Source organism: Equus quagga, chromosome 16, assembly GCF_021613505.1.
Source record: "Equus quagga isolate Etosha38 chromosome 16, UCLA_HA_Equagga_1.0, whole genome shotgun sequence".
Classification (NCBI taxonomy): domain Eukaryota; kingdom Metazoa; phylum Chordata; class Mammalia; order Perissodactyla; family Equidae; genus Equus; species Equus quagga.
In genome coordinates, this window is record NC_060282.1 from 17,863,329 (window position 1) to 17,878,827 (window position 15,499).

Sequence of the window (15,499 nt, forward strand, 5' to 3'; positions counted from 1 at the left end):
AGGTCTAGAGGTTTGTTTAGAAACATCTTTTTGGCATCTGTTTTGCTTTTATTCTTTTTTTGGGCAGTAAAATCGACATAAAATTTACCATCTTAACCATTTTTCTAAGTGTACAATTCAGTGGCATCAAGTACATTGCATTAAGTATATTCACAGTGTGCAGCCATCACTGCTATCCATTTCCAGAACTTTTTCATCATCCCAAACAGAAACTCTGTACCCATTAAACAATTACTCCCCGTTCCTTCCTCCCCTCAGCCCCTGGTAACCTTTGTTATAATAGCTTTCTGTCTCCAAATTTACCTATTCCAGGTATTTCATATAAGTGGAATCATGTAGTATTGTCCTTTTGTGATTGGCCTATTTCACTTAGCATAATGCTTTCAAAGTTCATCTATGTTGTAGCTTTTGTTAGAATTTCATTCCTTTTTAAGGCCAAATGATAGTCCATTATAAGTATGTACCACATTTTGTTAATCCGTTCATCTGGTGATGAACCTCTGGATTGTCTCTCCCTCTTGCCTGTTGTGAATAATCCTGCTATGATCGTTGGTATACAAGTGTCTGTCTGAGACTTTGCTTTCAATTCCTTTGGCTATATATCCTGGGTTACACAGTAATTCAGTGTCTAACTTTTTGAGGAACCACCATAGTGTTTTCTACAGTGGCTGCACCATTTTACAGTCCCACCAGCAAAGGGCTGTAATTTCTCCACATGCTCACCAACATTTGTTATTTTCTGGCTTTTATTCTTATTGAACAACTGCTTATTTTCATATCTCACTTTTGGCTGTGTAAGTGAATTAGCTGATCTCAACAAAACCTTTTAAGTAAAATATAACCAAATTAGTTACCATATGAATTATAGTTTGGAGTCTTGAGTTTTAAAGAAGATCCCATGTGTTTTGGTTATTAATCTATTGCATACATGGTTTTTATGTAAATCCAACATATGTAAAAGATTTGTTTAAAACATAATTTCTTTAATACACAATTTAGATTGTCATTAAAAATGTGTATAATCTACGGTTGTGTTGAATAATTGACACATACATAGCATGTGTGTGTATACATACATAATGCATTTACTTTCTTTTTTAAGGTGCAAGAATTATTTATTCGTGATTATGGAGAAATTTTTAACGTCCAGTTACCTGGTAAAGAAGAACGGACAAAATTTTTTGAAGATTTAATTCTAAAGCAAGCTGCTAAGCCTCCTATATCAAAAAAGAAAGCAGGTTAGTTCTTCTATCAAAGTTAATATCTAATAATTTCAAGGAAGTGGGAATAAAATATCAGTTAATGGCACTGCCATCTTCTAAGAACGTAAGCTCAAAACCTTGGTCATGGGGGCCAGCCCCATGGCCGAGTGGTTAAGTTCACACACTCCACTTCGGCAGCCCAGGGTTTTGCCCATTTAGATCCTGGGCACAGACATGGCACCGTTCATCAAGCCATGGTGAGGCAGCATCCCATATGCCACAACTAGAAGGACCTACAACTAAAAATATACAACTATGTACTGGGGGGCTTTAGGGAGAAAAAGGAAAAATAAAATCTTTAAAAAAAAAACAGAAAAACCTTGGTCATGAGGTTGATCCTCTCCTTAAAAATCTCTATGCTGCCCATTAAATAGACTAAAGTTCTTAAAGCACACACAGCCTTTCATAGTATGGCCCCAATGCATGTGGAATTTGAGCCAGAATTCATAGTATAGCCCCCATCTGTCTTTCCAAACCATTTTTGGCACTTCTGTTCTCCCTCCTTTCCCCCACCTCTTTCCTTACAAAGCACTCTTATCTTTAAACCATACACAATATATTCCTGCCCTTTCATAATTTCGTTAATACTTACTTTCTCTCAGTATTGTTTCTATACCCATCGCCCATGTCTGCCTAAGGAACTACTCATCCTTTATAACTCATTTTTTGTTCCCTAGTATAGCGAGGCAAAATTAATTTTCTACCTTTATGACCCACTGTACTTTTTTCATACTACATGACATTGCGGTGATGTTATGATTATATCTCTTACTCAATAGATTGTAATCTTATTGGGGCAGCACTGTCATAGCCCCTTTTTAATCCTGAGTAGTCGGTGCATATCTGTTTAATCAAAATTAAACTTTTGTTATATTTGAAAACATATCACAATTCTTTATTAGTTCAAAGTCTTTTTCACTGTTAGAATATTCTTGGAAATAATGCATTTTCAAAGTTTTAATAGTCTCTTAAATGATCCTAAAATGGAACAGAGGATGATTTAGGAATTAGTATTCCAAATGGCAAGTTATCAATGATTGCTGGGGGAGATGTAGGGGTAGAGATTATGGTAGCATTTAGTATTCCAAATCTTCTGAGTTCTGGCAGATGCAAGGAGGATAACTCCTGAAAGCCTGGTTGCTATGTGCACTGAATCATTTAATATGATGGGAGAGTAGTAACTAAAATCTTCTATTATGTGAAGTTTTGCAGGCCTTGGAGGTACTTCCAGTAGCACCACCACCTGAGCCAAGACCATTGACTGCAGAAGAAGTGAAACGACTAGAAGAACAAGAAGAAGATACATTTAGAGAACTGAGGATTTTCTTAAGAAATGTTACACATAGGCTTGCTATTGATAAGCGATTCAGAGTATTTACTAAGCCTGTTGACCCTGATGAGGTATTAATTTAGTCTTTGTATCAAATGTGTTCTAAACTATAATGCTTCAAAATCAGAATATTTGAATTGTTTGTGATTTCTTCTCTATTTTATTAACTTGTTTTTTCTGTACAGAAACATGTTAAGTAGTGTCCTAGACAAATGGAGACTTCAAGAGCTATGTAACACATTTTCCTTTCCTACAGAGACTAGGCAACGAACTTTGGCCCAACCCAGACGTTCTAGAAGCAATTTGAGAATGTCTTAATGCTACATAACATTATTCTGACCTACATGGTTAGAGTGAGCTGGAGAGTGAGGTCTTAAGTTGACACTGAAGGATGGGTGGCATTTAGATGAAGAAAGTGGTATAGGATGTTACTGGAGATATAGGTGCCCAAGAGTAGCAGTAAATGCAAAACAAAACCAGCCTTAAATAGAGTCAAAGATTTCATATTAATATATTGTCATTATCTCTTACATATTTATTCTCTCTCCCCTATATTCCCTGAAAGAGAAACTTAAGTCAAATGTTTTTTATGTTCAGAGTTAATTTAATGATTTGGTCATTTGCTTGAATTTTAGGTTCCTGATTATGTCACTGTAATAAAGCAACCAATGGACCTTTCGTCTGTAATCAGTAAAATTGATCTCCACAAGTATCTGACTGTGAAAGACTATTTGAGTGATATTGATCTAATCTGTAGTAATGCTTTAGAATACAATCCAGATCGAGATCCTGGAGGTGAGCATTAGTGGATTTTTTTTCAGGGGCTGGAATGGGGGCTGCTAACCCCCTTATTGAGGGTTAATTTTATGTCAGGTGCTATATTATAAACATTTTATATTCACAGTGCCATTTAATTCTCACAACAACCTTACCCCTCATTTTATAGTTGAGGAAAATTAAGTTTAGAGAAGTTTAAAAAGTTATTCAAGGGCCGGTCCGGTGGCGCAGCGGTTAAGTGCGCACGTTCTGCTTCAGCAGCCCAGGGTTCCCTGGTTGGGATCCCAGGTGCAGACATGGCACCACTTGACACGCCACGCTGTGGTAGGTGTCCCACATATAAAGTAGAGGAAGATGGGCACGGATGTTAGCTCAGGGCCAGTCTTCCTCAGCAAAAAGGAGGATTCGCAGCAGTTAGCTCAGAGCTCATCTTCCTCAAAAAAAAAAAAAAAACTTATTCAGAGTCACATTCCCAGGAAGTGGTAGAGGCAGAATTTGAATACAGGTTTTTTTCATTCCAAAACCTCTGTGTTTATCAACAATTACATGATATATCCTCTAATGGGACACAAAAATTGCATAACAACTTAGCTTGTTTTCTTTGTTATCAGTGCTCTTTCTCAAAAAGTGGAAAAATAAACACTTCTCTGTAATAAAATAGGTTTGAAAGGATTTTCTTGGTTAAGACCATTATAATTCTTATTAAAAAAGTAATGCAGTGTAATACTTGGTAATAATAATATTTTAAAAACTAAGTCCCCCATTTACTTTCTCCAAAGATGAACACTGTTAAGTTTGGGGCTATTTTTCCAGACCTTTTCTATGCACATACTCATTCCACCCTTACCTACTCAGTCTATTAATAAAATTTATAAAGTAAGAGATTTTTTAAATGATATGATATATTCAGATATCTACATATTTGATATAAACTTGTCCATTTCCAAAAAACATTCTTTCTCAAGTGCTTCTTTTCCCTAGCTTTCTATTGTTTTATGGAGGCAGTGTCCTTAACTCTTTCAGTGGATAATGTGTTTTTTAATAGTTGTGTTTCCTGCATTAACTCTCTCCTCCAGTACATTGGCTTTCGGTTTTTATAGTCATGTGTCGCTTAACGATGAAGATACATTCTAAGAAATGGATTGTGAGGCAATTTCATTGTTGTCTGAACATCATAGAGTGCACTTACACAAACCCAGTTGGTATAGCCTACTACACACCTAGGCTATATGGTACTAATCTTATGGGACCACTGTTGTATGTGTGATCTGTCATTGACTGAAATGTTATGTGGTGCATGAATGTAAATTGGTAGTACTTATCAATTAGATTGATTAGCATAGGAACCTACTGAGAGTTTCTTCAACAGTTGAGAAATCCACTATTCTTCCCTTCCCAGTCCTCTGTCCCTCCTTCCCTGGCTTTTCTGGATAATTTAGAGTTCTGGAGTTAAACGATGGAAAACAGGCCACCAAGCTGGGAACACCTCTTAATTGTAGAAAGAAGGAAGCATTTGCCCTGGAGGCAGAGGGCTTTTTCTGTTTCATTGCAATCATGCTGCTGCTGCTTCTCTTTCTGTTCGTTGTGACAATCTAAAATTAATTTAGGGCCGGCCCGGTGGCGCAGCGGTTAAGTTCGCACATTCCACTTCTCGGCGGCCTGGGGTTCGCTGGTTTGGATTCTGGGTGCGGACATGGCACCGCTTGGCACGCCATGCTGTGGTAGGCATCCCACGTATAAAGTAGAGGAAGATGGGCATCATGTTAGCTCAGGGCCAGGCTTCCTCAGCAAAAAAGAGGAGGACCGGCAGTAGTTAGCTCAGAGCTAATCTTCCTCAAAATAAAATAAAATAAAATTACTTTAGACCAGTGGTGTTCAAACTTTAGCAGGCATCAGAATCTCCTAAAGGACTTGTTAAAATACAGATTGCTGGGCCCCGTCTCCACAGTTTGTGATTCTGTAAATGTAGGGCCTGAGAGTTTGCATTTCTGAGAAGTTCTTAGGTAATGCCAGTGCTGCCACACTTCGGAAATCAATGCTTGGATTTGCCCTGCCTTTCTTCAGTCCCAGATGCCATGTTAGAAGCCCCCTGCAACATCCCATCTGATATGGTAGCTATTGCTGTCAGCTATAACCTGGGTGTGAATATTGCAACCTACTGCCCTGTGAAGGGGGCTGATCCAGGCATTCAAGCTATTCTGCATTCGCTTATTACCTGCTTTCTGCCTCTGCATATCCCAGTTTACAGTACTTGTATTCTGAGTTTAGTATTTTTTCCAGTGTTTCCTGTGTAGGGTTGCTCTTTCATTGTCGTTCAGTTTTTCTGTCAATGTTGTACCGTCCTCAGTATCTCTTCCAAAATTTTTTTCACATCCCTTGTTCACATTAGTGAACTGATAGCCTTCCTTACTGTTTTTGTTGTTATTATATTGTTGTGTTGTTGTCTGGTCTTGCTGTTGTTTGATTCTTATATTTTTTTGGTATTTCAAAGTGATCTAGATAGGACAGAGCAATCAAACTGTTTGAGTTTACTCTGCTGTATTCAGTCAGATGTCCAGACGTCAGATTAAATACCACCAAAAACAGAATAACACAGTTCCAGTAACTTACTATTCGTGGTAAAAGTAAAAAAGAATTGTAATGACTGCACTCTTAGCCCAATATGCTGAGTGTATTTTTGGTAAATTATTAAAAGGAGAAACTTTAAATTGTATTCTTTAATCATTTCTCAGATCGTCTTATCAGGCATAGAGCCTGTGCTTTAAGAGATACCGCCTATGCAATAATTAAAGAAGAGCTTGATGAAGACTTTGAGCAGCTGTGTGAAGAAATTCAGGAATCTAGAAAGAAGAGAGGTAGGAAGATGATTTTTCCTGAGAAAAAGATGCTTCTGCCTTTTAATCAGTCATGTAATTGTGAAATCAGGAAATTTGATTTGATATCTCATGTCTGTTTATAAGGTTGTAGCTCCTCCAGATATGCCCCATCTTACTACCATGTGATGCCAAAGCAAAATGCCACTGCCGTTGGTGATAAAAGGTCAGATCCAGAGCAGAATGAAAAACTGAAGACACCCAGTACTCCTGTGGCCTGCAGCACACCTGGTAAGTGTGCTTGGGTAATTTTTATGTAGGGGATTGTAACTTTATTCTCTTCTAATGCTGTTTACTTTTTCCCTCAGTTTCCTTTGTTTATATTGGTGTAGTAAGTTACATTGATTTTGTTAATATTAAGACAACTTTGCATTCTTGAAATAAATCCAGATTCCTAATGATGTACCACTTGCAATCCCGGTTCACCTTCATCTAATTGTGGATGACTTGATTTGAAACTGATTTTCATTTCCTATGAATCCTGGTGTATTTTCTGTTTCTCATTATTCTTAGGGTATATCGCCACAGGGTACCAACCCAAACGCTGTGGGTTTTCCTGAGGACTTCTTTCCTTGGCAGGCTCTGAATTCCAATTTTTGCTCTTTAAGCCCCATGAATGTCAGACTCTCCTCAGCTTCTTAGCCTCTCAACTATTCATTTTTCCCCCCATATTTGGGTGTCATAATTCCTCAGTGCCTTGTTAGATCTCCAGTGCTTTTAAACAATTTTTAAAATTCTGCATGTGTATGTATTTTACTGGGGTTGGAACCTTGCCTTATTGTATTGCAGGTTTATCCATCCAGGGGTAATTGATTTGAAATAAAGTCCTTCTTTTGTAAAACTGGGAGAAGGAAGCTGGGTAAGGGAGGATTAGAAAGGCAAACCAGCAAGAGACTTCCACTGCCAGAATGCTTTCGGTCAAATCAACTTTAAGCAAGTATATATATGGAAATTGAGGACATGAAAAATGACTCCCTTAAAACAATCCATTCCTAGCTATATACCCAGCAGGACTGCATACATTGTGTTCGTGAAAAGACATATATAAGAATGTTCGTAGAATCAATATTCATAATAGCCCAACACTGGGAGCAACCCAAATGCCCATCAACAGTAGAATGGAAAAATAGGGATTATTACACAACAGTGAGGATGATTAAACTTCAAGTACTGCAATAGTATAGATGAATCTCCCAAACATCATGTTGCTGTGTGGTTATACTGTGTCTAGTCTAGAAAAAACATTTAATCTCTATATATCTTAGTTTCTTCCTCTCTAAAATGATGTTATCAGTAGTAATCTTGATCAGGTTAAAATGAAATTTCAATGAGTTAGTACACATAAAGGGCTTAGAAGAGTTCCTCTCATATGACAAGCACTCAACAAGTATGGGCCATTTCTAATTTTGCCCTTCCTCCAGTTTATTCCTCATACTACTGCCAAAGTGATCTTTGTAAATATAGACATCAAACGGATAACATAATTGCCCTCCTTAAAACTATTCAAGATTTTTAAAAAATTATTCAAAATAGAATCCCAACTCCTTAGAATGACAGGTTATTGCCCACTTCTCTACCTGCTTCTCACCGTATTCTCTACTTTTGTTTCCATATTCTACCATACAAAAACTACAGTGATTTCTCAAACTCTCCATCCTCATATCTCAGGAGCTATTTTTTTCGCACTTACTTAGACTTTAGAAAATTGTTCAATATTCTTTTATCCTTTTTCTTTACATTCTTTGAAGCCCAGTTGAAGAGAAAAATTCGCAAAAAGTCGAAGTGGTACTTAGGCACCATAAAAAAACGAAGGAGAATTTCACAGACAAAAGATGATAGCCAAAATGTCGTGAGTGACAAAATTGAGAGTGATACAGAGGAAAATCAAGATACAAGTGTAGACCACAATGAGACTGGAAACACAGGAGAGTCTTCAATGGAAGAAAATGAGAAGCAGCAAAATGCCTCTGAAAGCAAAATGGAATTGGGAAATAATACTTCGAGTAATTGTAGTATTGAGAATGAACTTGAAGAATCTGGGAAGATTACAGCATGTACAGAATTGAGGAAAGATAAGATTGTTTGCAATGGAGATGCTTCTAGCGCTCAGATAATAGATACTCCTGATGAAAATGAAGCAAAAGGTAAGTCTTTCTCAAGTAAACAACTTACTGATTTTAAAAGATGTTTACTCAGAGTTCTTAAGCAACTAATTACCCTCTCAATTTCTTCCTTTTTACGTGTCTTTCATAGTGCAGGGGTTAATTAATTAGGAAAAAATACCATTATCTTTACTTAATGACTATTGAGCTAGTAAATCACTATTGTTAAAAGCAAACTGTAGCATCAACAGACGTGGATTTTAATCCCTAGTCCATAGCTTAGTAGTTTTGGACCTGGGCAAGCTTCTTGACCTATCAGCCTCAGTTTTCTCATCTGCAAAATTGGGGTAGATAGTTGCAGGATAATGAGATATTTTGAGGATTGAATAAATAATCTATCTAAAGCATGCAGCTAAGTGCTTGGCTGTACAGTTTTTAAAAGCTGGCAGGATACTGTCTTATTTTTAAGCAAGATAAGCAGTTTCCTGTGATGCTTGCTGAGTGATGTAGAACTGTTACTTACCTCTGTCATTCCTCTATCCCTGTTGTGGGTTAAGTCCAAGATTATTTACATTTATTTCAGTGATCCTGCTCCCAAAGTTATTCATTTGGAATTGTTGTCTGTCTGAATCTTCCTGGACCTTTGGAAGTAGATTTGTTTGGTTTTTGGAAAAGCCAAACATTATTTAGTCTTACAAAACAAAAAAAGGGGTAACAATCACTTTATTTTGGTCAAAAACAAGTATTGACTAAGTTAGAGACTGGTTTTTTCCAGTGGCTTATATGCTGTAGGTAAATCTTTTTCAAGGACTTCCTTGAAATGAGTCCTAGTGTGAGTAATAGCAAAATGGACTAGGACATAATAGCCTTTCCAGTGTGGATATTTTAAATGTTAGTCCTCCAGCTATATAATTTAGTATGTTTTGTTTGGGTTCAGAGTTGTTTTATTTTTCTTTTATCATTATCTTTTTTCAAAGGACACTATTTAGTGGGACAGGTAGTTGTTTACATATCAGGAGATTTGGGTTCTTGTCCTGGTTTTTACAACAGCTAGGTATGTTGGCCTTAGGAAAGTCTCTTCCCCCTTCTTGGCCTCATTTTTCTCATCTATCAGTGAGTAGATTGTTAGAGATCAGGGATAGGCAAACTTTTTCTGTAAAGGGCCAGATAGTAAATATTTAGCCACATGTCTGTCACAACTACTCAACCGTGCCAGAAAATCCACATTGACTTGTGTGTGTAAAATAGGTGTGGTTGTATACTAATAAAACTTTATTTATAGCAGTAGGCCAGATTTGGCCTAGGGTATTAGTTTGCAGCTCCTATTCTAGGTTACTGAGGTCCCTTCCAGCTTTTAAATTCTGAGTCTTATGCCTGAGTAGAAGGATCCCCTAAAATTCTCAATTTGAGAAATACTTTCTCAAATGTCCTTAATTTTTCAGTAAGTGGCAGCATCTTAATCTTACAGTGAAGTCAATATGCCAGAATTGGTGTTTGTGTCTTAGTAAATATATCCTGCTATTTAATCTGTCTAATATTTATTTTAGGCACTATAATGTCTGTGAACCAAATAATAGTCATGTACTTTTTCACTCTAGAAATGTGTGTTTTGCGAATGACTCGAGCTAGACGTTCCCAAGTCGAACAGCAGCAGCTCATCAGTGTTGAGAAGGCTTTGGCAATTCTTTCTCAGCCTACCCCCTCGCTTGTTGTGGACCACGAGCGATTAAAAGTATGTAAAGTGAAATTGTAATGCTTTCATTGTGCAGGTTAGTAGCATAACCCACCAAAAGAGAGGCTGTGATAGTACATTGTGTCAATTTGGCATGCAATAAATAATCATCTTTTATGAAAGGATAAACTTGGTATGGAATAACTTTTGTAAAGGCGCTGGTTGGAGATGGCTAGTGTGTTTATATTATAGTTTTTAACATACTTGTCTACATCATTGATCCCATACAATGTTTTAATGACCAGTTCAGTTGGTTTTTAATTAACCATAATGGCATATTTTTGTTGACTGTGATATGTAATGATGCCTGCTAGGGCCAGACTTGAAGAATCACGGAAATCCAGTGTGGTCATTTCAGTTGTGAGAAAAACACTGAGCAATGGAAAATCTTTTTTATAAGAGAAAGAACCCTGACCTGGTGAGGCAGTTCACCATTTATGTACCATCTCTCTTTTTTTTTTTTTTAAAGATTTTATTTTTTCCTTTTTCTCCCCAAAGCCGCCCGGTACATAGTTGTGTATTCTTCGTTGTGGGTTCTTCTAGTTGTGGCATGTGGGACGCTGCCTCAGCGTGGTCTGATGAGCAGTGCCATGTCCGCGCCCAGGATTCGAACTAACGAAACACTGGGCCGCCTGCAGCGGAGCAGGCGAACTTAACCACTCGGCCACGGGGCCAGCCCCAATGTACCATCTCTTTTTGTTTTACATAATGAATTAGTGTTAATCTACTTGTAGTACCATCAAATACCTTGCAAAAACTGCTTTTTTTCCTATTAGTCTAATTTGAGACTATTTTTTAGTTCGTAGAGATTTATGGCTAGAAATTGAAATTGGCAACCTGCTCAGCTATAGTTTTTAGAATGGGAGTTACCCAGGGCTGAGGCCAGGATGATAGAATACTGATAGCTAACAACGGCTAAATGTCAGAGGCGCTATTAGAGGCTGCCGTGTCTTGTCAAATGATTTGGTCTGCCCTCTCTCTGGCTTATATGCTAGAAATTCCAAGAATCTTCAAAATTAAAATAATCTCGTCTTGGGGAATTTATCTCTTAGGTATGTAAACACTCATGTTTTCTTTTAGAATCTTTTGAAGACTGTCATTAAAAAAAGTCGAGAGTACAATATTTTTCAGTTGGAAAATTTGTATGCAGTAATCAGCCAGTGTATTTATCAGCATCGCAGGGACTATGACAAAACAACACTTATTCAGGTAAACTAATCTATATAATAAATTAAATGATTTTATAAGAATTTTTAGAGACCATTTTTTCATATGTGGATTATGGATTATTTCTAGGTATAACTGAGTTCCATAGTTTTTTAATCTAGCACTTCATTAGTTTGTGTTTCTTTAATAAAAAGTGGTCCTATAGTATCAGTAAACTGTGAAAAATCTTTATTTTATGTGTGTATTAATGAAGATGTATGGCTCCTTTTTAAGGTAGACTTAAGATAGACCTATTGGTCTTTACTTATAACTATTTGAAATTAACATAAGATGAACACATCTCAGACTCATTTCAAAGGGATTTAAATAATGAAGTCCCATCAGCAATATCAATAGATGTGATAGTCTTAAATACTGAACTAAATTTCTATTTTCACTGTCAGATATATACATGGGTAATAATATCCTTAAGGTTGTTTACTGGGAAAAAAAAAAACAGCAATGGAGTAATGTTTCTTTAGCTTTTTCGATATTGAAACTTACTATTTTTCCTTTCTACCCTTTATCTAGAAAATGGAGCAAGAGGTAGAAAACTTCAGTTGTTCCAGATCATGATGTCATGGTATCGAATATTCTTTATCTTCGTTTCCTATTTAATCCACCTTTGTCGTGTCCACATAACTGATGCAAGATGAAATCCTGCATCTTTAAGGAAAAGATTAAAATAGTAAATAAAAATAAAAATATTTAAACTTTCCTAGTATTTATGTACATATGTAAGATAAATTACAGAGATAAGTGATAAATATTGGCAGTTGGATTGAACAAGGCATAGTGAGAGTAATGCTGTGGCATATCAGTAGTTGAAGTGTGGCCAACTCGTAATGAAGTTATTTTGATAACTAATGTTTTATGGCATTTACGAGTAATTAGTGACATCGACATTTTCTGTTTTAAGCACTTTTAATTTTATCCTTCCTAAAAATAGTTTATTGTACCAGACTAGAAATTTACTTAACCATTGTGTCTTTGCCATTGTTTTTGTTGTCTTTGTCCTCCTTGGTGCCCATCTCTGATCTGCCTTTAGCTTCCCCTGCCCATTCACTTAAAAGCCAATGTTCAAGTCATGATTTGCAAAAGGACATGAACAACTTCTGGCTGCACCACAATTCTGTACTTGACTGTTCAAAATTAATGCTTTTTATATAAACATTTTTATAATCCTGATTTGGGTTAATAGAAGTTTTAAATATTTTTTGGGTTATTTTTATGATTATACACACAACAAATGTATTAATAACTACTTTGTTAAACAGCTTTTTAAAGTTTTTATATTTGCAAAATGTTTATATCATTCTAAATTTATGCTTAGGTTGTATTCTATAGATAGCTTCTATATACAATTATATAAATATAAATATTATAAATTTTGTATTAATGATACCAAAAATATATGTCTTTCTTAAAGCAATAAAGCCATTCATCACCATGCATATTCTTTTTTTTTTTTTTTTTAGGAGACATTCTAATATTAGTTTGTAAAATAGCTTCTGTTGGAAACTTGTTTCAAAGGAATAGGGAATAATGATCTCATATGAGAGATTCCGGATTCTAATACAGGTTCAAAGTTGAGCTGCCTTTTGTTATTGATTTATGTGGATATTGTATTTAAAACCTTCTAAAACCCAGTAATTCAGATAGCTTAATTAGTAGATACTATCTTATGTAACGCATAAAGCAATGTCAGTCACTGGAAACATTTAAGTACTATGTGTATATTCCTGAATTCACACACACACATATATACTCATGTGTATTGAAGTTTATTATAACTTATTCCAGATGCATCTTATGTAACTAGGATTTCATTTTGTATGTATAGCTTCTGTAATAAATTTTAAAGGTGAAAATTGCGTCTCAAAATTATTTGTTTCTTCATTATTTTAAAATGTCCTAAAGATAATTCAGTGCAAAACAAGTGCAAAAATCTGTTTTATTACTATTCATAATTTAAAATGCTGTTCACACTGGAATGTTTGTATGGTATATGTTCTCTAGCTACAAAGACTAATGTGTTTCCTGTCCTTTTCATGACATACTGTCAACAGACGTAGGAAGTAATATGTCTACATTTCTATGTAGACTTTCAAAACCATGCTAAAATTGTAAACCTAGAATGTTTTTCTCATTTTTTTGCTTAAAAGTGCAGTCTATTGTAAGTAGGCAAGAAAAAGAAATAAAAGGCATCCAAATTGGAAAGGATGAAGTAAAACGCTATTCACAGATGACATGATCTTACATGTAGAAAATCCTAAAGAATCCACAAAAAATCTGTTAGAGCTAATAAACAAATTCAGCAAAGTTTCAGGATCGAAGATCAACACGTAAAAATCTGTTGTATTTCTGTACACTAGGAATGAACAATCCAAAAAGGAAATTAAGAAAGCAATTCCATTTACAGTAGCATCTAATACAATAAAACACCTAGGAATAAATTTAACCAAGGAGGCACAAGATATGTACACTGATAACTACAAAAATGTTGCTGAAAGAAATTCAATAACACCTAAATAAATAGAACGACATCCTCTCTTCATGGGTTGGAGGACTTAATGTTGTTAAAATGGCAATATTCCCCAAGCGATCTGTAGACTCAGTGCAATACTTACCATAATCCCAATGGCCCTTTGAATTTTCCTAAATTCATAATGGAATTGCAAGGGACCCTAAAGAGCCAAAACAAGCTTGAAAAAAATTTTAGAAGACTCATACTTCCATATTCCAAAACTTATACAAAGCTACGTTAATGAAACTGTGGTACTAGCATGAAGGACAGACGTACTTATCAATGGAATAGCATTGAGAGTCAGAAGTAAATCCATATATCTATAGTCAATGGATTTTTGACAGTAGTGCCCAAGACCATTCAATAAGGAAAGAACAGTCTCTTCAACAAACGATGCTGGAAAACTAGACAGCCACATGCAAAAGAATGAGGTTGTACTTCTACCTCACACCATATACAAAAATTAACACTATATGGACTAAAGACCTAAATTTAAGAGCTAAAACTACAAAATTCTTAGAAAAAAACGGGCAAATTTTTATGACCTTGAGTTTGGCAATGATTTCTTAAATATGGCACCATAAACACTAACAACAAAAGGAAAACTAGATAAATACAATTTCATCAAAATTAAAAACGGTCATGCTTCTAGTACAGATACTATCATAAAGAACTATTAAAACTCAACAACAAAAAGAATCCAATAACGGATGTGAATGTTTTCGATGACAACAATTTTGAGGTGTTTGGTCAAGTATATTGGAAGATGCCCCTCTTGAGATTTGTCTGTTTTTCTTATGATTTGATTGTTGGGAGAAAGATCACGAAAGTAAAGTGATTGTATCAAGGTTACATGTTATCAATGTGATTTATGACTTGATTGACCTTGATCACCTGCAGAAGTAGTTTCAGGTTTGTCCATTGTAAAATTGCCTTCCCCTCCCTTTTTGTGTTACACTTTGAAAGATTACTATGCACAGCCCACTCTTAAGGAGTGGAGAGTTAGGCTCCCCTTTGCCTTTTTGTTTTTAACTGATTCTGTCAGGGATCCCTGTAAAATATGCACTATGGGATCAGTTGAGGTTATTTCAGACTCACTTGTCTTCACTACATGCACATGCACACACAGTACTTTGTTGCTCAAAATATTGCAATTGAGAGAGTGCTCCGTAACATAAGGGACTTTGTTAGGACTTGAATTTAAGGTAACTACTTTTTGCTGAGGGATCCTGTGGGCGTAAAAACTCACTTTATATTAGGACATTAAGAAAAAGATTGCCAGTTTGCCTCCTAATATCCATTCTCTCATTCCTTGTAACAAAGTCCTGGAAATAAGTAAAAATAAATTAATTCATAAAATAATAAAAATTTTCCTGCTGAAAAATGTTTTCTTCCATTGCAGCAAGATGTGACTAAGTTCTGGCCAATGAAATACAAAGGAAAGTGAGCACAATTTCTAGGAAAGCTCTTTGAGAGCCCTCTCTGCCCTTCTGTGCTTCCTTGTACCTGCTGCCTGAAATATATATGTGTATATTATATAAATATGTAAAATATATATTATACAAATATAAAGTGGCTGTATATATATAATGACAAGGAACTCTGGAAGCTATCTTGAACTATGAGGTGACCTTAAAGATGGAACGCAAGCCCTACTTCATAAAAGTAGAAAAAGAGCCTTGCTCATGAT

At 35.7% G+C, this 15,499-nt stretch overlaps 1 protein-coding gene and 1 long non-coding RNA gene across 2 annotated transcripts in view; one reads left to right on the forward strand and one right to left on the reverse strand.

Moving 5' to 3' along the window:
- The window catches only part of ATAD2 (ATPase family AAA domain containing 2), a 66,083-nt gene extending 52,930 nt beyond the window's left edge, over positions 1-13,153 (forward strand). The window contains exons 20-28 of the mRNA XM_046642427.1: positions 1,103-1,238; positions 2,467-2,663; positions 3,228-3,387; positions 6,102-6,224; positions 6,330-6,473; positions 7,991-8,386; positions 9,943-10,076; positions 11,157-11,285; positions 11,814-13,153. Of these exons, the coding sequence (XP_046498383.1) occupies positions 1,103-1,238; positions 2,467-2,663; positions 3,228-3,387; positions 6,102-6,224; positions 6,330-6,473; positions 7,991-8,386; positions 9,943-10,076; positions 11,157-11,285; positions 11,814-11,858 (1,464 nt within the window). The 3' untranslated portion in view covers positions 11,859-13,153. The remainder of the gene's footprint in view (positions 1-1,102; positions 1,239-2,466; positions 2,664-3,227; positions 3,388-6,101; positions 6,225-6,329; positions 6,474-7,990; positions 8,387-9,942; positions 10,077-11,156; positions 11,286-11,813) is intronic.
- The window catches only part of LOC124228125 (uncharacterized), a 50,442-nt gene that overhangs the window by 23,400 nt on the left and 11,543 nt on the right, over positions 1-15,499 (reverse strand). The gene's annotated exons all lie outside the window — the stretch shown is intronic.